Consider the following 20904-nt stretch of genomic DNA (forward strand, 5'->3'; position numbering starts at 1 on the left):
AGCCATTGAGAGAGAGAGTCGCGTCAACTCTGTTGACTCCAATGGAAAAGTTTTTACACAGCAATGGCGGTTCATGGAGGCCCTCAATAGTTCCCAGAAAGTTAATAGCTACGCATGTAGCTGCGACTAAACAGACCAACTGAGGTAAACTTTCAAACCATTTAAAGACGAATGTCATTTGATGAATAAAAAACTATAGAAATAAAGCATTTGAAGTGAAAACATAACTTCCTGGAACTATCTGAAGGCTCCATGAATCATGTGACGCTCCAGCGTTTAGGACTTCTGTTGGCAGAACTCTCTCTCAATGGTTCTGGGATGGATGAGATTTCTTTCAAGGGTTCAATGAAATGTGGAAAAGATGGGGCAGTCTTATTCAGCGGCTAAAAGCAAAATGGTTGAAACAGCTTAGAGCACATTTAATTATTATAATTGAATTTTGAATTATTCTAATTATTACAAATATAGATGGACAAAACATTTCCTTCCCTTGCATACCACTTTTCAATAATCTGCTAAATATTTTTGAATAAAGTTTTCAATTTAAGTGTTGTTCGAGATTCTCTAGAGAACAGGGAACATTGTAAGCGAGTTTTACAATAAAAATGTAACTACTCAATTTGCTTCTTTCTACTCTCATTTCACCTGAACATCTTTGGCACACAAAACAGTGTGGATTACAAATGTCAAGCGGCATATGTAAAGAAAAAAGGTTTATTTTGTTTTAAATGTGAGATGAATGAATTTGCACTGAAAATACAAACTTTATGTCCGTTAATGAGAACATAGTGTGCAAGGTGAATGAGGGGTAAAGTGTTTTTGATTTGATTCTCCTCTATCCTCTCGTAGTGTAAACCTATTTAAAACTTCTGATGGAAAGAGAGGAAACAGCTGTGAGCCATGTTCTTCAGCCACTCAAACTGATTTACTCTCCATCCCTTATGTTGGTGTGACACAGAAGAGCGGAGCTCAAGAGGGGGTGGGCTGATAGAAAAACTTCTCTGCTTGTGTAGGCCAGCCCATAAATGGAGTGGCCAATACCCTGTCCAATGCCTTGTAAAATTTCTTGCAAGAAATACCATTCTCACTATTAGGACAGGAATGGAAGGCCTTTTTTTACACTGCTACAATAGACTGCCAAGTTTTGGGCTATCAGAGAATTTAGCCCAGAGGAAGGTAAAAGCTGTTGGGGCAGACATGAGTTATAGCCCTTTCCCTGCTTGTCTCTGCTTACGTCTGGGTGTCTAATCGTATGCGTCTGCTGGCATGGAAGAAATCAATTCGATACTGCAAAGATTTGCTGTGTTTAGCAAGTGAGGATGAAAATATCTGCTTATTGGAAACTGCAGATTTTGCTGTCATGCCCAGCAGCTACATGCTTGAGAATAAAAGGCATTGAGAATGGTGACAAATGCTGAACTCTTTATTCCCCCTTGCACTTAAATACAATGAGTGATTTATTCAAAGGAATGCCTGGAGAATAGCCAGATTCATACAGTCATACAAGCACTGACTTGTATTTTTGCATCCCCCAAGTAAACAGACAGAAATACAGAAGATCTGACGGTGATACTTCCCGTCGTAACTAAGATTTAGAAAACAATAACAAATTTTCCATGTTTTCTATCTTTTAAAAAGCAGCCTCATTTTTTTTATTTCTGTTGACAGACCAGATGATTTGAGTGCACTATCATCGGTTTTATTATGCATTTCTTCAGAAAATGTTTTCACAATTTGATATCCCGTAAAGAAAAATAAGTAGTGTAATAATGGTATGGTATTACCTCAACACAAATTACCAGATCAAAATGTAGATATTTCCATAATGAATATTAATCATTTTCATTTTTTATGTTTCATGTGTGCACTTTATTTAAGGACTGATTAAAAACTAATTCAAACAAAATAAAACTTTCTTGCTGAGACATGGTGGTGATGTTTGATCATGCTTTTGTCCCTGGTGGTGCAAATCATTAATAAGGTCGAGGTCTCCATGGAAACAGCTGCCAAATACAGATCTAAACCATTTTCCAGTCATTGCTTATATTCCAGTAGAAAATAAAGTTGTTCTCTTGGATTGCTGCGCCAGCAATGTAAACTGTTATTTCCCAAAACCTGTTTTGTGCACATACATTTGAAGTGTATATCGTACCTTTCCTCTTCTTTTGAAAACGTAGGTCTCATGGAAGTTCCACAAAGACTTCCTCCTTTGAAACCCACATCGACACTAAGTGTTTCAGCACATGGTGGAGATCCAAAGACCAGACTGATGATTTTTCTACTGTCAAATCACAGACGCTTTTCCTGCTAAAGTCATCTTATACATCGGTACTCAAAGGACAAATAAGCAGAAATACAAAAGTAAAAACTGTTAAGCAAACGGGTTTCATAAAAATCTACATTAGTAAATTTGATGTTTAGTTTAAAATGTTTGTTACAATAACAAAGTGTTTGACTGTGTAATTTGTAACCAAATCTCATTACCTCATTGTTGACTAACTGATAACTTTGATCTACTATTTACATTTTCTTACAGGTCTCCAGGGTCTACAGTGAATTTCCTGAAACATGTTGGCACCATATGTTGTTAAGGAAGCTCCTGTTATATGGTTTTCTGTTGTGTCCATGTGTGAACATTCTGCATGGCATGAGAGGAAGTTTACACATTCATAGTTTTTGCCCTCAAAAACTCCTCGGTTTTTATATTGTTTGTTTCCCTCAACATCTCTTCAACTTGTATAATGTAAACTCTTAAACTCTTAGATTTTCCCATTGAACTCCTTTGAACTTTTAAAAATCAATTTTTTCAAGCCATTAGGTATGAAATTGCTTTTGTTCACAGTTGAGAATGTGATTACACTAACCATTTTGTAAAATCTGATAGAAGCTCTAATATATATCTTTATAAAGTTATAGCTATTTAATAGATAAATAAAATCCTTTCCATTTTCACTTTCATTTATGTGTGCGTTACTGTAACATAAAATGACTTTTACCATTTTGAACAGCTCCTTATTTTTATTTATTTTTGTTTCATTCTTGTTATTCTTTATATCTTTACTTGAGAATACTCTGTCTGCCTAGCCTAAAGATGTATCAGTCTCGACTATCAAGCGGGACAAAATCTCCATTTGCTTTTGCCCTTCGGCAATGTTTTAATGCTGACTAATACCCTCAGATGACCAAAGAAATGGCTCCTTAAAAGGTTTCCCCCTCTCAAAATGTTCTGGATTTCCCCCCAAAATAAATAGGAAACAAAGTTAGTTTTATACAGTCTGTTAAGAACTACATAGATGAAATATAGATGTTTAGTACCCCATTGTTTTACCTCCCAGTTTAGTTAAATGCAACGCTAATCAAACTTATACATGAAAGACATGCCTAGCATACTTTTTATAATTGAAAACTTTATAAACGTTTTAGTAAAAGAAAAAGAGGGGAAGGGCTTGTTGAGAATACTGCTTTTAACTCATAAACCACAAATGAAATAGTTTTTTCTTGGTCAGGGGAAATGATATGCACCAATTGGAAAATGTTAGCAAATGCAAGACAGCCTGAAACATGACTCACTGGTAAGATATCTTGAGGGGAGGATGGTGGTCTTCTGCTTAAATGTGATTTTGAGACATTTGTTTACTTTCCAGACTTTTTGGCTTGGAGGCTCCGAAAGGGGAGCGCCGTGAACAGCGTGATTTTCCAGAGCTCCGTAAAACAGGGATAGGTGAGGTCAGGGGTGACTCTTTTTTAGGATTGGAATACTCTCTGGGGGGGCTCCAATGAACAAACTTCTTTTTTTTTTTACAGTTTTTGTCTCAGTCAATGATAGAGGTGGTTTTGGAAGAATGTGACTGGACACACACAAGTTATGACTAGCAGGTCAGTCCCAGAGCATAAACCATATTTTCGAAACTTTAACAAAGGAAATTTATGGCACCTCCATATGGACCAACCGAAAAGGTGACCACTTCAAGCTGTCTTGAGTTTCAACTCAGTTTATATTTCGGAGTATATTTCCATAGATTGAAATGCAATTCATTTTGACAAATATTTTTCGAGAAATTCCTGCGTTCATATTCTTCAACCAAACGATGACGGTGAAACTGACGATCCAAGTTAATAGTGAATTGAGCCTGGGTTAAGTCTATAACATCTGGAGAATTTTTGATTTCTCAAAATCAGAAGTACGCACTCTGAATTGTACAGTTTTTTTTTTGCACTTTTTAAATCAATATAAAGTTATAATTAATTTAAAATGTAATAATGAAATTAATTTGAATATTAATTCCAACATAAAGCATATGCACATTTTTTCCTCAAAAAATGTATCATATTATAAAAGTAACTTTGCTAATTAAAAAATATTGTTCTGTAAAAGACTAGACAAGTTTCCACCTCCAGCACAGGCCACGCCCCTTACCCTCCCCCCAGCATTAAGACCAGTACAGGAATGCATGGCTGGCCTCTCTCTGCCTGTCTCAAGAGGGGGTGGGGGGATGCGTGTGATTGATAACTGTTAAAAAGCAAAAATAGCTGGTGATCCCTTGTGATAAATACCCCCTTGAAGAATACCAGCATTCGCTAGTTTTATGCGAGAAAAACTTTTCTTTAAATATTTAATTTTCAATTTTTCATTTTATTTAATCAGGGATAATGCACATTACTAACACACACAACAAGTAAAATGCACCAGATTTAGCCAACACTGGCTAATTTCCATCCGTAGTCCCTTTTGTGACTTCATGAGACTCCAGCAAAATTTGGGTGACACACTGTTGTTTTTCTGACAATTTATGAATGATTAAGACTCATTCTTGAACAATGTGCAAGTCTCTGCAAAGACAGTTGATTTGTTCAAAAATGTGTCAATATGTATTTATTTTATGTAGCTGAGTGGTGGCAAGATAAAGATGAAGATAAAGATAAACCCCAAGCAAGTTGACATTCGTATAGTCTTAGACAGCCAAGAATTCCATTATTATAATAAGACTCAGCTCAGCCCTTGCTCGTAAGAACACCTTTTAAATAAGTTTTCTTTGCTAACAGTATGACATAACACAAGTGTGTTGTTACTTGCCCCCTTCACATGTTATCAAAACTGTTATTTCAGCATTTAATTCCTGTACGACAAACGTTGTATCTGTGGTTCATTGCACCTTTTTTATAACCTCAAGATAAACGATGCTCCTTCATCACCAAGGGTTCTTTAAGATGTGCGAATGCATATCAAGAAATTACATGTTTCTGTGTGCCTATGGATCAAAGGCTTAATTCCTAATCCTGGGAAAATTTACTGTTCTTATCCTCCTCCTACTCCAATAAAAAGCACCATTGGTTTGTGGAACCATTGGAAAATTGAGAAGAGACACATGTTTCTGGTTTCTCTAAACTGCCTGTGCTTGCCACAAATTCATTTTCTTCACTAAAGTAGCAAGATATAAAACTCTTGTCCCTTTTTCTAGTATGTTTTGGAGAAAATTAAAGCGTCAGTTTTGATGTTTGAAATGCAGCGGGAAATGCAAAAGTGGAGCAGTGGTTCAATAGTCTGGGGGGTTGTTGTTAAGGCAGTTGGGACTTAAGAGTGTAAAAGGGAAATGCTAAAGCCATGATGAATAGGATACGTATGACCTCAGAGCTCAAATCTGTTCTCCACATTGCCTGCCTTACTGAACTGTTTTCTGAAAGAAACGAAGACTTGAGGAAGTATGTTTCTGTCTTGTTTAAATACTAAATCATACAAACATATATCTGCATTATATGAATATTCATACCTATTTGATATCAGTTTTGTTTAGATCTTGTTTAAAAATGTATGACTTCTGTAGAACACACAAGGAAAATGTTTCAATAATGTGGTCATTTATTCCATGCAATTGCAATAATTGGGTACTGAGGTTTACATGCTTCAAAGACTCAGAGATAATAATCTTCCCTTCCAGTGACCTCTTACCCTGAGAACCACTGCATCCATTCACTGATCTGAATGTGACCACGATGAAAAAAGGAAATAAAATGCTTTCTATCCTTTGCATAAAAAGAGAATCATTTTGAAACAGTTTTTGGTGTACAATGTTTTGTTAACAACAAATTTGTTAACATCTTGTTATTAAAAAGTGAAATGTGTGAAGACCCGTCACAAATAGGAATAGTGAAAGACAGATTTGTGTCACTGCAGAATAAAGCACTGTATTTATTCAGATCCTCTTACATTTCTCTCGTCTATCCTACCATGTTAACACGTCTTGTTAGGTGTTTATTCAGGGGTTACGTCCCCATAAAGTGCAGACCTGTCAAGCCTAAATGTGTAGAGTTACAGTATATGGCTTACATGTGTTAAACACTTGTAAACTATCAGTCGCCAACATCCTGATGTTGTTTAAAAAACAATAATGTGTTGATCCAAGTTTCAAAACCTGAAAATACTGAAAACAAAAATGACAAACTGAAAACTGCAAAACACACAGTGAAAAAATTGATTTATGGCGTTCACTCATTTTTGGAGTGACTGAATGGATTAAACATGTTCTCAGTGAAGTGGTATTACCATTTGCTGTTCGAGGGTTCTCGAGGAGTGTAAACTCTTGGGATTGGAATTTGGCCTGACTTTATGCAGATGTTGTTTGTGCTGTTGATAAATGTCGCTGTTCCTCTGGCTATTCTCTGTTTTTGGTGTGATGAGTCTTCTTATCTTTCATTTCGAGCTATATTCCTGTAATGCCAGCATTTTGTTTGTGACAAAATTTCGTGCTTGATTGAAAACATATATGCCTTCCATTTTGTAGCTACGATTCGTAGCTTTAAATTACGTGTTTTTTCTCCTCTTACAGACTTTGTGAAATTATTCTGATTCGTTAAGGATTGATTCATTTCTTAAAATCTGCATTTGAAGTCAGCTCAGGTCTCCCGGGGCATGTTTGTACATTCATAATGCATTCACAGTCTGACATGGCAACGTTCCCGAAAGGAAGCTGGCTTTCTCCTGTTTCTTTTTTTCCACAGAAGGAAGAACTTTAGCAGCCTTCATAATGTACTTAGTTTCTTTGTGTTTCAGCATAGAGTTCAACGAGTATGTCATTGACAATTGTGATTTTTCGTGAAAAAGATTTCATGAGAGGCTGCAATTCTTGATGCCGAGACATTGGTGGGGAGCTATAATGCAGAGCATTTATGCATTTTAGTGTCTGACAAAGGAGCTCTGTTAAATACATGCAACTACTATAAAAGTCCCTTTATTGGCATTTTGTTGGACGGATTTGCAATCAGCACAAAACAGGCACCACATTCTACAGATGCTAAGTTAAATGTAATGTAATGAGACTCACATGGTTGAACTAACATTTTCTTTCATTTTTCTAAACAACAGGGAGATCAACTGCACCAAACTATGCCATGGGAAAATACTACACAAGGGTGAAGTATTAAAGAAAACTGTTCTGGTGGTCTCGAAACAGTTCTGCTTAAAGTCCTGCAATCTCCAAGCCCCAAGGGGATAACTATAGAATCCATCCCGTAGGGTAGCCAATACTCAAATCACATAACAGGCATCTGCCCATCAAAGCCCAACTTCAGAATCAAACAGATAAAGGAATCCTTACAAAATGTTAAGATGAAAAGCAGTTTTTATACTTTGGAAAAAGTAATGTGACTAGTTTCGCTGATACAATTTACCTTGCAATTAACAGCTGCTACATTTTAACATCCCCCCCCCCCCCCTCTCTCTCTCCACTGTCTGGATCTGCTCTGAGTTTTGGCAAGGACATGGTTTACGTCATTTTTGGCATGCGGAGAAGTTAAGAGGGATTCAGGAGTTGTGCACACACTTGGTTTTGAAAACGAAGATTTGAGTTGAATCTTTGCTAAAGAATGTCAGATCTTTGCATGACAGGATGTGAATTAATATTTTATAGTTGTTTAGTGATTGCTGGTTTGTCTCAGCATACAATGTCCCTTTATGAGATGAACCACAAAACAGGCTAATCACGCTGTACTTTTGTATTTACCAATTATCTCTTTCAAAAAATATGAAATGTTTTTCATGTTTATCTTCAAGTAACTGCTGATATAGGTATTTCTTCTTTTTACAGAAGTAAATCGTTGTGTTAGAGTGCCACCTAGCGATCTTAATGTTCATAGCAAGATAAATATGGCTGGAAATGAAAATTGAGGTCGGAACAAAAGTTTTGAAAATATTTGTGTTTTTGATTCATGTCAACCGTGTGATCAAGCACTTAATGCAACTTTTTCTTCATTTCTTGATAACGCATTGAATGAAAAAGGATTTGAGTCCATTTTATTAACCGTTTATTTAGTGGTTTGTTTAGTGGTGGAAATCATTGACCTCAGCCATGGGATACATTTCCTGTGCACCAGCTGCAAATAAATGTTATAGCTCATCATGGTTATAAACATTGTACTCCTGTAATGATAAGGTCCCATCCACATTATTGTCATTCTTAAGGAACACGTCTGCTACAACATCATCAAAATAGGATTCGTCTTTCTGGGAATTCAACTTCTTTGCTTCCATTTTCAAGTATGTTTTAATCTGCAAATACAAAATGCCAAAATACGGTCATCAAACGGCCTGGAAAAATTGTGTTTACAGATAGCCACTAATATTATAAAAAAGCATGTTTGTTATTAGACGACCTATTGATCTCAGTTACCTCCTCTTTTGTGAGGACCTTGTTATTGTCAGTGTCAATTTCGCTGAAGGCTTCTATGCTGCGTGGTCCTCTGGTTATGAACAAAAGCTCCACCTCAAAGATCACCGTTGCATCTGCTGGTACAGGACCTATTGCGTCATAGAAAAGTTTACTTACTTGAAATGAACAAAAGTAAAAACATATAGTATTCTATTACAATAAACATCTTGGAAGCTAATAAAATAGGCATTTGCTTGTTATTGGTCAACCCTGCATAAATAAACTAAACAAAGTGTCATGATTTACATTACAAACACCAGAAGGATTTAGTGGTGTAATATTAGTTCCCATCGACCAGATAAATCCCACAATACCAGTAGAGACCCACAGAAACCATTATGGTTTCCATTAAAACCGCTAAAATTCCCATTACACGTATTTAATGTACAAGAACTGTGATGGTAAAGAGACACATTTACTTTCTCGTCGTGCTTCAAGGTGCGAGACTCACCTTTCCCGTGCTCGCCGTACGCCAAAGAAGGGGGGATTGTAATTTTTCGCTTCTCTCCAGGACACATGTCCCTCAATCCTAAATCGAGACCTTTAATAACAGATCCAACGCCCAGCTGAAACCAGTGCGGGTGACCAGTCTTTGTCGAACGACTGGAAGGGATTAAAACGAACAAACAGCGTTAAAGTTAGTTCGTTCAAACCAGGGACGATAACTAGCGTCCATGCAACAACGTTGCAGTATCACAATGTAAACACGCGGGCCCTTTAAGTTTGACTGGATTTTGATTGGCTGGCAATGTTTCATCGTTCAGATGGAAAACATTCGCTCTGGAAGTAATCCAAGCAACATTTGGAACTTTATAAGTATAGTTTTGATGTGGATTATGCTATTTTCTTAAAGGGATGATTTAAAAAAAAGAGTTCCTAGTTGTAGGCTACTTGGTGTAAAACATATTTACTTTAATCGTTATCACTAACTTTATTAAAATATATGCAATGAGATACGTATACTTTATAGCTACAGAAATCAGAAGTCCAATTAACAAAAAAGCGAGTTTACCTGCAGTAGAACTGAGATCTGTCTTTAGCGAGATATCCATCATAATGCGCATTCAGCATGTCTCCTCTCTTGGCTTTCTGTGTGCAGTTTTCTGGTAGAAATGTGACCTCCACTTTAACTTCATCATCTGCACGAAGGACAACAATGAAGGTACTGAGTGTTTGCAAAAACAAAATAAAACAAAACCCGAATGTGGACCGCTGGGACATCTTGCACATCTGTCGGCGTGGCGTATAAGGCAGGGCAGCTGACGCGTCGTGGCGCCGCCCACTACTCAGTAGCTGACGCGGCGTGGCTCCGCCCACTACTTAGGTTTCATCTTCAAAGTTTGTCGTTTGATTTTTCGGTACATCGTTTGGGATGAAACTGTGTGTGTCGTTTAATCTGAGCGAAAAATCGCCGTGTTGCCTCAAATGGAATATTTTAGTCATTCAGTCAACTTTAATCTTGAAAGCCTACCTAAACCAGAAAATGCACCTTTATAGTTGTTTTGACGCATCCTTGTGTCAGGAGTGTGTGTACAGAACCACGTTAGAATTTATAAAAATCCACCCATTCATTTTTTAAACCCCTCTTGAATTGTTGGCATCAGAAAAAGAAATGTATACGTATTTGGAACAACACGAAGGTGAGTAAGTGATGACGGAATTAAAAGTTTTGGGTAAACTATCCCTTTACATCAAACATATTTATTTTTCAACCCCTAAAGTCTGTTTCTTCAGGATGCGTAACATACAGATGTAATGTGCTGTGTATATTTCATATGAAATAAAATCAATCACACGAACATTTTATGGTGCTGAAAACATGCTTTATTAAAACAATAATTCCTAAAACTCAAGGAGGCTTAATATATGGGCAATACTACATAAATTAGTTCTAATAATTCAATGTGCAGGGTATTACATTCATATACTTTTTGTTCTTAGCATAGCACATGAAGGCTCTGTGGTACGTTGCTGGATGAATACCCTGACGACTGACAAAGTGAGATTCTAATGCTAACACACACACACAAACACACAAAATATAACCTAGCAATCCTCCAGGAGTTGGCACAGCTTCTGCAGAGAAGCACTTGAATTGATTTTACAATGAATGGTCAGGTGATGTTACTTTCATAAAATCAGAATTCAAACGGTCCTTTGTCAGAAACGTGCTCAAAAATTATCATGAGCTCATTGTGCAGGCCGCTCGCACATTGAGCATGTCATTAAAATGGCGGTATGACTTCGTCAGTCTGAGCACAAGGCCTAGTCATCTTGCTTACATGAGGGTATATGCAAACAACATTCAAGGTCTTATGTTCAAGTCATAAATTCTTGTTTACTGCATTACTGCACGCACAGATGCACAGTGCATAGCTTTGTCTCACAGATTTTAGTAAAACTTCAACAGGGAGCCTCTCTACCCGTTGAGGCAATCTTAAGACTTCAACTTACTGTTGAGGCACATAGTTTCGTTTCGTTTCAGGTTTAACAGGGTATTCGTTTCGTGTGAAACTTTCTCCTGTTAAACATTTAGTTTCATTTGTTTGTCATAAATAACAACGCATACATTTTCCATAACCGGTAATTTCGGCTATATACATTATGTACATGTCACAAAATGGTGCAGAACCTCTGGTCATAACTATCCAATATGGCACATTTCATAACGACTTTAGACTTTTGTCTAGTTTGGCATAAATTAATGTCAAGTTTGGTATAAAAATACTTAATATTTACAAGAACAGACATCTAGGTCTTTTTTCTCATTCTATAAATAGAAAGATGTTGAATGAGGGAAATGGGGTGAGGGTTCAATTAGTATTATATAATTTTTTACATAGATCGAATGCTGACATTAACAGTTGTGAAATCTGATCCAAGCTCATTTGAAAGTTTCAAGGTGTATGCTCCAGCATCAGTCTCTTTCACGCCACTTATAACGAGAGTGGTGAGATCCTGAGAATTTTCGATCTTGAATCTTCCGCTCTTCTCCGTGCTGGACAGTGTCTTCCCTAAATGTAACCATTCTACGTATGGCATTGGGTCTCCAGTGAAAGCACATGCTACAGTCAGGATCTTTCCAGACTCGATACTGATATTTTCAGGGGCAGCTTCGATCTTTGGGGGTGTACCTGTTTAGGACGGAAAAATATATATTTTAATGGTGTGATAGGTCTGCTGATGATTTAAGGTGCTGTAAGTGCCTGATGCAAAGATGCACAGAGTGAGTGTCCATCTCACCTTTGAGGCCATGAGAAATTGCTCTGATGGATGACCCCTCAACATGCGAGTGACTGGACATTGCCATCATACTGCTGGTACTCATAGCCATTATACTGCTAGAGCTCATAGCCATCATCGCTTCAGATGACATGGAGGACATGCTAGATGCTGACATGCTCTCAAATTTAACATCAGACATGCTGGTGCTGGTGAAGGATGTCTCTTGCATTTTTGATTCGACATGCTTTGCAGAGATGCTGCCCTGCATGCTGGTAGCATCAGAGCTTTTCTCCATAATTATCATTTTGGCAGGTTCCTCAATCAGAGCTGTGAGAGCACAGTACAGTACCGTGTCATTCAAATAACTTCTTTCATAAAAAGGTACAACAGGCAATTTTAACAGTGCAAATGTCTTCAAATGCCTGGTACAAACACATGGGTACGGTCAAATGTTAGTTTTAGTTTATTTTTATGTATATGATACATCTCATACAGTAGCCATATAGTCACACTTTAAATATATGTATACATCGACACATCATGCTTTGTTATCATATATCATGGTAGAAGGTTAAGATTAAGATTCAAATCATGTTAAGCCAAGACAAAAATACTAAGTGCATATAAAAGGCAGTTGTATTATGAGAACGGTTAGGTTTTGTTAGTTTGATTTGGAACGTTACTCTTTTTTACATATTGTTTTAAATCAAGGGTTTTATCAACTAAGGTTTTAAACATGTTCATTTTTAAATATTTAATAAATTATAATGTTAGAAATGGGGTTAATATTTTAATAATGTTAATTTATTTTTCGGGATGAATAAATGGGGCTGTTATTGTAACATTGTTATTAGCACATTTTTGGGACTAGATAACAAAAACAACTTACTCAGGACATTTAGTGATGCTGTTGCGGAGCACTGTCCAAATTTGTTCTTTGCTTTAATCGTATATTTTCCACTGTCTTCAATGGCAGCATTGTGAATCTCAAGTTTGTACACATTCTTTGAGCGGCTTAATTTCATGTTTGATGTAATCAAAATCTGTAAGCATTAAAGGAAAAGTTGAATAGATTCCTATGAGAAACAAAAACACTTTTTTTAATGAAAAATACACACAGTTCGGCTACTCACCACTGCATTATCCTTGAGCCACTCAACTTCAGGTGATGGTTCACCAGTGATTTCACATGACAATGTGACATCTTGTCCCTCATTAACATTCTGGGAGCGTGGTTGCACAAGGAAGCTTGGTGCATCAAAAAGCATTTCACTGATGGTCATGTCAAACTGGCACTTCACCACACCATGTTCAGTTTTGGCCTCACAAGTGAGAATTCCCTGGTCGTGGTGGCTGACACTTTTAATTGTCAATGTGTGATCATTGCTTGACAAGCCGTATCTGTAGTTTTCTGAATTTGAAAGCTTAAGTCCGTTCAGGATCCATTTCACATCCGAGGCCCCTGGGATGCTTGCTCGCAGTGTGACAGTCTGACCTTTAGTCATTGTCATTTGGGTTTTGGATGCTTTAATTTCTCTAAAGGTCTGCTCCTCCTCATAGGCAATTTCCTTTTTGACAATTTGCTCTGTCAGCTCTGCTTTTGTTTCCATTGCAACTGCTGCTGTTTTTGCTGTAGGTAAAAGAGTAATTATTTAATTTTACTGAAACAAAATTGCACATGCAATATTGCTCACAATTCTGAAATATATTTCAAGAGCTTAATTGTAATACCATTAATGGTTATGGTGCTGTTTGTAGTAACCGATCCAGCAATGTTTTTGGCAGCACATGTGTATACTCCACTGTCGGTGACATCCGAGTCGTAGATTTCAAGATGTGCCAAACCATCCTCTTCAAAGATTTCATATTTTCCACCCTGAGAGAGAATCTGTGATCATTTTGAAAAGTGTTAGAACTGTTTAATACATACATCCCATCAATCCATCTGAATATTTAAATGTGTTGATTAAGTATTTGACATACCTTGCCATCCTTCATCCAGGTGGTAACTGGTTTAGGCTCACCAGTCATTTTCACTGTAAGCTTTATAATAGAATCTGTGGAAGCTGAGATGTCTTTCAGTTCTGATGAGAAAATCGGTTTGGATGTCTTTTCTTTTGGAGTAGGTGACTTTACTGTGGGTGGAGACTTTACTCTCTGTGGAGATTTGATTGGCTCAGGTGATTTCATTCTCAGCGGAGACCTGATTCCCATCGGTGATTTTATACGGGGAGACTCTGGAGACTTCACTCTTGGAGTCGAAGCAACCACTTTTTGCACAGGTGTTGGTTTACGAACAGTCAGACTGAATTGTGCCTCCTGTTTACCTTCAGGGTTCTCCACCACTACAGTGTAATTACCTCCATCCGACATTTCAACTTGGGTAATCTCAAAAGTGGATTTATATTCTACCGAGGTAATATGGTGACGATGAGATGAGACAAGTATTAGTCCCTCTCGTTGCCATGTTACAGTGGGTGTGGGTTCACCATCAACATCACATGTGAATTTGACTGATTCTCCCTCCAATACTGTGACAGACTGTGGTTTAGTCAAAATTGCAGCTGGTAGAGTTGGCTTCTTTTTCACAACTACCACTTCCTCTACTGTTGTTACTTCTGAAGCTTCAAGTCTGGTCTCAGATGTTTTCTCAACCAAAACTTCCTCAACTCTGGTCACTTCCATAGCTTCAAGCTTGATCTCAGATGTTGCATACTCCTTAACAACTGTCTCCTTTGTCTCACTACTAGTTTCCGATACTGCCACTTTTTCTGAAACTAGAGTTTCTAATGCAGTCGCTGCTTTTGTGGTGGAAACATGAAAAACATCACGTTTTGTCATCTCAGGGACAAAGGGTGTTGGTGGCTCTTCATCTTTGCGCTGTGAGGCATATGCAGAAAATGCACCCTCAGTAACATCTAGAGTAGCATAGTCAGAAGCCTCTCCCTTTGCGTTTGAGCTGACAACACGGTAGGTGCCGCTGTCCTCTTCCTGACAGTCAATGATTTGAAGAGACAAAACTCCACTCATGTTGAACATGCGGTACTTTCTGCTTTCTTCAATCTGCTGTCCATTGTGGTACCATTTAATCTGAGCTTCTGGTTTAGATTGAACATTTAGAGTAAATTTGGTGTTTTGACCAACTGGCACACGGTGTGAGCGCATTCTTACAGTCACTCGGGGAGCATGATCAAGGCTAAAAGGCTGCTGGGTCACAATTTCAAACTTCCTGTCTGTTTTTAAAGCTTTCTTTTTTGACTCATACCTTGACATATAATCAACCTTTACTGACAGGTCTTGTGTAGAGGCTTTTTCAGATGAATCAAGGCTGGGGGAATGTGGATGTGCCTTTTCCAGGGAAGATGTTCTGACACTTACCACTTCTTTCTCAACCACAGCAGCAGAAAGCTTTTCAGACTTAGCACTTTGAGTCACTTTGACATATCCAGAAGAAAAGGAAGTAAGTATATCAGTTGATACCCCCTCACTTATTGCTGGTACTGAAACTCTTGTTTTCTCTTTTCTTTTTCCCTTAGTTTTTTCCTCAAATTCTATTTGCTGCAGTCGTGTCTTATAGGATGTCAATCTTGTGGTGGTAGATACTGATCTAAGCAGTTCTTGATCCTCTTTTTCTTCATATAGTCTTTGCTTTTGTCTTGGAGGCCTGTATGTTGCCCTATCGTGACGCTGACGCAAGTCAACATAGCTTGGACCGGCCTCATATTTAGAGGGAATACGATAGGAGTCATATGTTGGAATTTCCTCATCTTCCTCATTGTATGCAGCTCTCTTGGGTGATGGATGTTGCAATGCAGAGAGTTCGAAGCGTACAGGGCTGAGACTTGGTGGGGAAGCAGAGTAGCCTAATTCAAGTTCATCCTCCAGTTTAAGCCTTTCCTCTTCTGTTCTCTTCATTGACAGGTATTCATTTACTGGAAGAAGCAGTTCCTCATCAGAAAGGTCCCCAAGAGAACGTCTCCTAATTCTGTAGTATGCCTCCAGTTCTGGAGAAGGTGTGCGATGTCTTGCTGGTCTTACAGTCTCAAGGTCATCCTGGGAAACTGATGGAATATGCCATCTGGGCTTGTATTGATCTTTAATTCTTGGCAGGGGTATCTCATAGAACTGATCCCACCTCGAGAGCCGGATACGTTTAAGTCTTTTCTGAGGGAACTTTTCCATTGGCTCTGGGAACTCATACTGATCACGAAGCTTCTTGTACCACTTCATATCAGAGAATGGCACAAAGTGTTTGATTTCCATGTCCTCCTCAAGAGCAGTAGGAGCAACAACACGGGGTGGAGGAACAACATATGGCATTCTTAACCTCTTTTCTTCTGCCCTCTTCCTTTTCTCCTCTTTCTCTTTGGCTTCTTCAGCTTCACTTTTTACTTTCTTAGTAATGATTGCTGGCTTGAACATAGTTGCAGCTTCTCTTAGTGCTTGCTGTGCTACTGGAGTAAGTGGGGTAACATCTCCTCCGGAAAGAATCTGAGTTAGTCTCACTTTCTTGTCCATTTCCTGCTGATCATGATCTGGCTTTTTCTTCTTTTCTTCCACACTCTCAATCTCCTTCTTTACATGTGTCACCCGTTCAACCTTGAGTGTGGATTGGCAACTTGCAGATCCAGCCGAATTAGTTGCGATGACTCTGTATATGCCAGAATCCTCTGGAAGAGTATCTCTGACATGCAGGACATAGTAATCCAAGCCTTCATGGACAACTTCAATTTGTGGACCAAATGCCAAAGGCATGCCATCTTTCTCCCATTTCAATGAAGGATGGCCTGACACTCGCATTTCAAAACGTACACTCTGGCCTTCTCTGCATCCCAGATTTGCAAGGAGGCGTTTGAACATAGGTCTCAGAGTATTATCAGCAGGAGCAGGACGAGGAACCACTGTGAGACGGGCTTTGCAGCTGTCCTCCCCAAATCTGTTTCTTGCCAAAACAGTGTATTCCGCATCGTCATCTGGATCGAGTTTATGAATCAATAACTGATACAAGCCCTTGTCAGTGATAAACGTGTATTTCTTGTCATCATCTCCTGGTAGAATCTTTTGACCAGTTTTCAACCACATCACACGAGGTTCAGGATGCACTGTGATGGTGACACCAAAGCGCACATCTTCTCCAATGTAAGCTGTGCGGTTGCACAATGGCAAGGTAAATTCAGGAGGGTTTTGGAGTAATCTTGTTGTGTCAACTCTGCGTTTAACTTTCTTTACCACACGTGAAGTGAAGAACTCACGGTAGGATCTTACCCCTTTGACAAAGAGCTCAGCATAGGCACTGTCCTCACCATACTCATTGACAATCTTACACCTGTATGTTCCATCATCTGTTCTGGTGATTCCCTTGATAGTTATGGTAGCAAGCCCATCTTCATAAGTAATTTCGTATCTGGAACTTTCTTCTAATTGTCTTACTCCACAGTACCATGTTACTTCGGTACTGCTATCGTAATTGTCAATGTTGCAAATGAACTTAATGTCATCGTTTTCATCTGCAAGACTGTGTTTAATCTGTCCTGCAACTGGACCATGTTCAAATGGTGCAATCTTCACTTTAGAAGCTGTTACTCCTCTCTGACCTCTGATAGAACCACCATTGGCAACACGAGCAGATGAGACAACAGTGTTCCATTCTTTCTTCACCATGGCTTGGTAATATCTCTTATGACGTGTTATTGTGATTGACCTAGTACTTAGCTCTTCCGTGTTAATTGTCAGCCAAGGATGATTCAAAGCCTCAGCAGCAGTCATGCGATGTTTACGCTCTTTGGTAAGGAGACGATCCACAAAGTCTAATGCCTCAACACTTACGTCCTTGAAGGATTCATCATCAAAACTGTACTCAGCATTTGAAATGCTCTCAATCATTTGCTGATTAGTTTCAGCAGCAAATGGATTTAGACCAGTAAGAAGTACATAGACAAGAACACCAACAGACCACATATCTGTTACAGTGCTAACCATCTCATTTTGATGTATTTCTGGTGCTGCAAACTCAGCTGTTGTGTACTGAATTTTAATCTGCTCCCCAGGTGTAAGGTGTCTTGCTTGTCCAAGCTCAATGATCTTGACATTAGTTCCTCTTCTTGTGGTATACACTATATTTTCAGGCCGGATGTCAAAGTGCCCATAACTTTTACCGTGGAGGAATTCAAGAGCCTCACACACTTGTCTGATGTAGCTAACGATTGCACGTTCATTGAGCTCAAAGTTGGCTGTACCAAGGCGCTCAAGTATGTCCACACCCGATATGAACTCATAAATCATGACTAGCTCTTCAGGGCTGTCAAATGACTCATGGAGCAACAAGAAGTTCTTGTGGCGAGCCACATTCAGCGTTGCAATTTCTTTCTTTACAAGTGCCTGATCTGCACCTCTTACTTTAACAAACTTAGCCATATAAGTCTTCTCAGAGCTGGTCTCAATACACCTGTGCACAATACCAAACTGTCCACGGCCAAGCTCTTCAGCAATCATGTAATTGTTATGAAGATTTGTGGCCTCTGAATGAGGAGCTTTGCTCTTGGAAACAGGTCTGGTGTCATCTACTTCCTCATCATAGTTGAGAACTCTTGATTTATCCTCCTTTGTCACAACAGGTCCACTAGACTCCGATGGTGCACTCTGACCAAATTTATTTTCAGCTATGACACGGAACTGATAACTGGTCTTTCCAAACAGATTGACAACGGTGTAGTGGGTGTCACGAGACTGGCCAACACGAATCCACCTTTCTGCTGTTGTGGCACACTTTTCTATGATATAGTTTGTGACTTTACTGCCACCATCATTGGCAGGTGCTAACCAGTTAAGTGTTACAGAATCTCTTGATACATCACTTGCTATGATTCCACGTGGTGGATCAGGTACATCTGCAACATCGAGCTCGACTCTTTGCTGGTCAATTCCAAATCTGTTTTTGGCACATACAATATAGAAACCAGCATCATTCCGTTCAACTCCATTCACGAATACAAGAGATGTAAACGATCTTGTAACGATAACTTGATAGTGTCCATTGTTATCGATAAGGTCTTGTCCTTTTTGCCAGGTAATAACTGGATCTGGTTTTCCACTGAATGGAATCTTAATGTTTACTACTTCACCACGAAGGGCAGGGATAGCCTCCTTTCCTTGTAGATTCTTGGGTAGGTGAATCTTAGCGGGGACTGTAAAAAAAAGGGAAGTCATGTAACAGCTCTGTAATCTTCCTTAAAACAAGATTGCATTTTCTGCTAAGTACATTATCTAACAATTTTAGAAGCTTACCTTCAACATCTAGAGAAACAGTAGCAGAAATAGATCCACCCTGGTTTGTTGCTCTGATCTGATATACAGTTGAGTCTTCTGCATCACAGTCAGCAATAACAAGCTGATGGTAGCCACCCTTAAATTCTTGGATCTTGATTTTGGTGCTTTCAGCCTGAACTTCTTTACCACGCTTGAACCATTTTATCACAGGCTTGGGTTGTCCTGTTATCTTGCAGACAAATGTTGCATTGCTTTTGAATTTCACACTCATGTTTCTGAGGTCTTCCTTGAAGGCAGGGGCCCGTATTTCAATGTCGGTCTTAGGAATGACAGGGTCAGACACTTCACTGTAATCGCTTTGTCCTCCAAGGTTTTCACATTTTACCCGGAACTCATGCTCTTCTCCTTCGGTTAGACCCTTGACAGAATAAACGGTCTGGTGGATTTCATCTGTTGTAACCAGAACCCATTCACCCTTCTTTTTGTCCCGTTTTTCAAGACAGTAGTTCTTAATTTTAGAGCCTCCATCACTGAGGGGTGGTTTCCAAGAGACAACACAGGAGTTTTTGGTGAGTCCGGAGACTGCTGGCTTCAGCGGAGCTCCTGGCCTCTCTGTAAAACACAAAAGCGTTCATAAATCTTATCAAATTATCGTTACCAGTTTACTGTTGTTTTTTCACTACTAACCTAGCTGACTCTTGATGAGGATAGCAAATGGAGTCTCAAGTAGGTCACTGTTACCATAGCGGTTTTGTGCTGAAACTCGGAAGTAGTATCCCTCATTTTCAACAAGGTTTGGAATTCTGCATGAAGTGCCTGTTATGGATGATGATACAAGTTCCCACTCTGCGTTTTCCTTGTCTTCACGCTTTTCTACAATATAATTTGTGATCATAGATCCTCCATCATCTTTAGGAGCCTTCCAGCTAATGATCACAGAATTCTTCAACAGAGCATCAAGAACAAGCGGACCTTCTGGCACTGCAGGTTTATCTGAAAACACAAAAAGATGATAATGACTGTGCTCTCAACCACTACCATTTAAGATTTTTTAAATTGAGAGCTAATTAATGGAGTAGTTTGAAAGCAAGTACCTAAGATTTCAACTTGAGTTACAGTATCAGCAGACCCAAAGTGGTTGTTGATCCTGATTCTGTACTTCCCTCCATGTACTCTGCGCTGTACATTCTTGAGAATCAAATGAGTGTAATGCTCTGTATTTTCAACTACGACATTCTCAGAGGGCTCCAGAGCCTTGGCTCCAGAAAGCCACATGATCTTCGGCTGAGGTCGGCCAATGTAAACAGCATGAATGCGCACTGTGCTACCACATGTTGCAAAATATTTGTCTTTAAGTTGCACTGGGAACTGTGGTGCTGCTTCTAGAACCAGAATTCCACTGGTCTCACATTCACCGGCTTCATTTACAGCCCTGCATGTGTACAGACCCTCATCTTCCTGTTGATCTGTTGAAATGGTCAGTGTATGGTTGCGGCCATCAGAGGTTGCAGCATATTTGCGACCTTCTTTGATTTCCTTTCCACCCTTGTACCATTTAATTTCTGGAACAGGCCTTCCAATGATCTGGCATTTGAGAGTTGCAGTCTGTCCAAGTTTGGCAGTCAATTCATCCATCTCTTTTCTAAGAGCTGGTTTAGCTCCAACTGAAAAAAAACAGGCAAAGTTGTAGGGAATGACTGCCTTCAGAAAA

The 20904-nt window shown here is 38.9% G+C and overlaps 2 protein-coding genes across 2 annotated transcripts in view; both read right to left on the reverse strand.

Annotated features, from left to right (window-relative positions):
* Positions 1-8281: 8281 nt before the first annotated feature.
* fkbp7 (FKBP prolyl isomerase 7) lies at positions 8282-9955 on the reverse strand. Its single transcript, XM_056754763.1, has 4 exons — positions 9715-9955; positions 9154-9305; positions 8664-8791; positions 8282-8542 (listed from the first exon to the last, which is right to left on the reverse strand). The coding sequence occupies exons 1-4, from the start codon at positions 9930-9932 to the stop codon at positions 8381-8383; spliced, it is 660 nt and encodes a 219-aa protein (XP_056610741.1). The 5' UTR covers positions 9933-9955; the 3' UTR covers positions 8282-8380.
* Positions 9956-10509: 554 nt separating this feature from the next.
* Positions 10510-20904, reverse strand: part of LOC130427110 (titin-like) — a 131273-nt gene continuing 120878 nt past the window's right edge. The window contains 9 exon segments of the mRNA XM_056754158.1: positions 10510-11836; positions 11946-12254; positions 12817-12970; positions 13061-13557; positions 13659-13815; positions 13911-19111; positions 19212-19805; positions 19881-20186; positions 20288-20857. Coding sequence (XP_056610136.1) covers positions 11538-11836; positions 11946-12254; positions 12817-12970; positions 13061-13557; positions 13659-13815; positions 13911-19111; positions 19212-19805; positions 19881-20186; positions 20288-20857 — 8087 coding nt within the window. The 3' untranslated portion in view covers positions 10510-11537.

This window comes from Triplophysa dalaica, chromosome 8 (assembly GCF_015846415.1).
Source record: "Triplophysa dalaica isolate WHDGS20190420 chromosome 8, ASM1584641v1, whole genome shotgun sequence".
Lineage (NCBI taxonomy): Eukaryota > Metazoa > Chordata > Actinopteri > Cypriniformes > Nemacheilidae > Triplophysa > Triplophysa dalaica.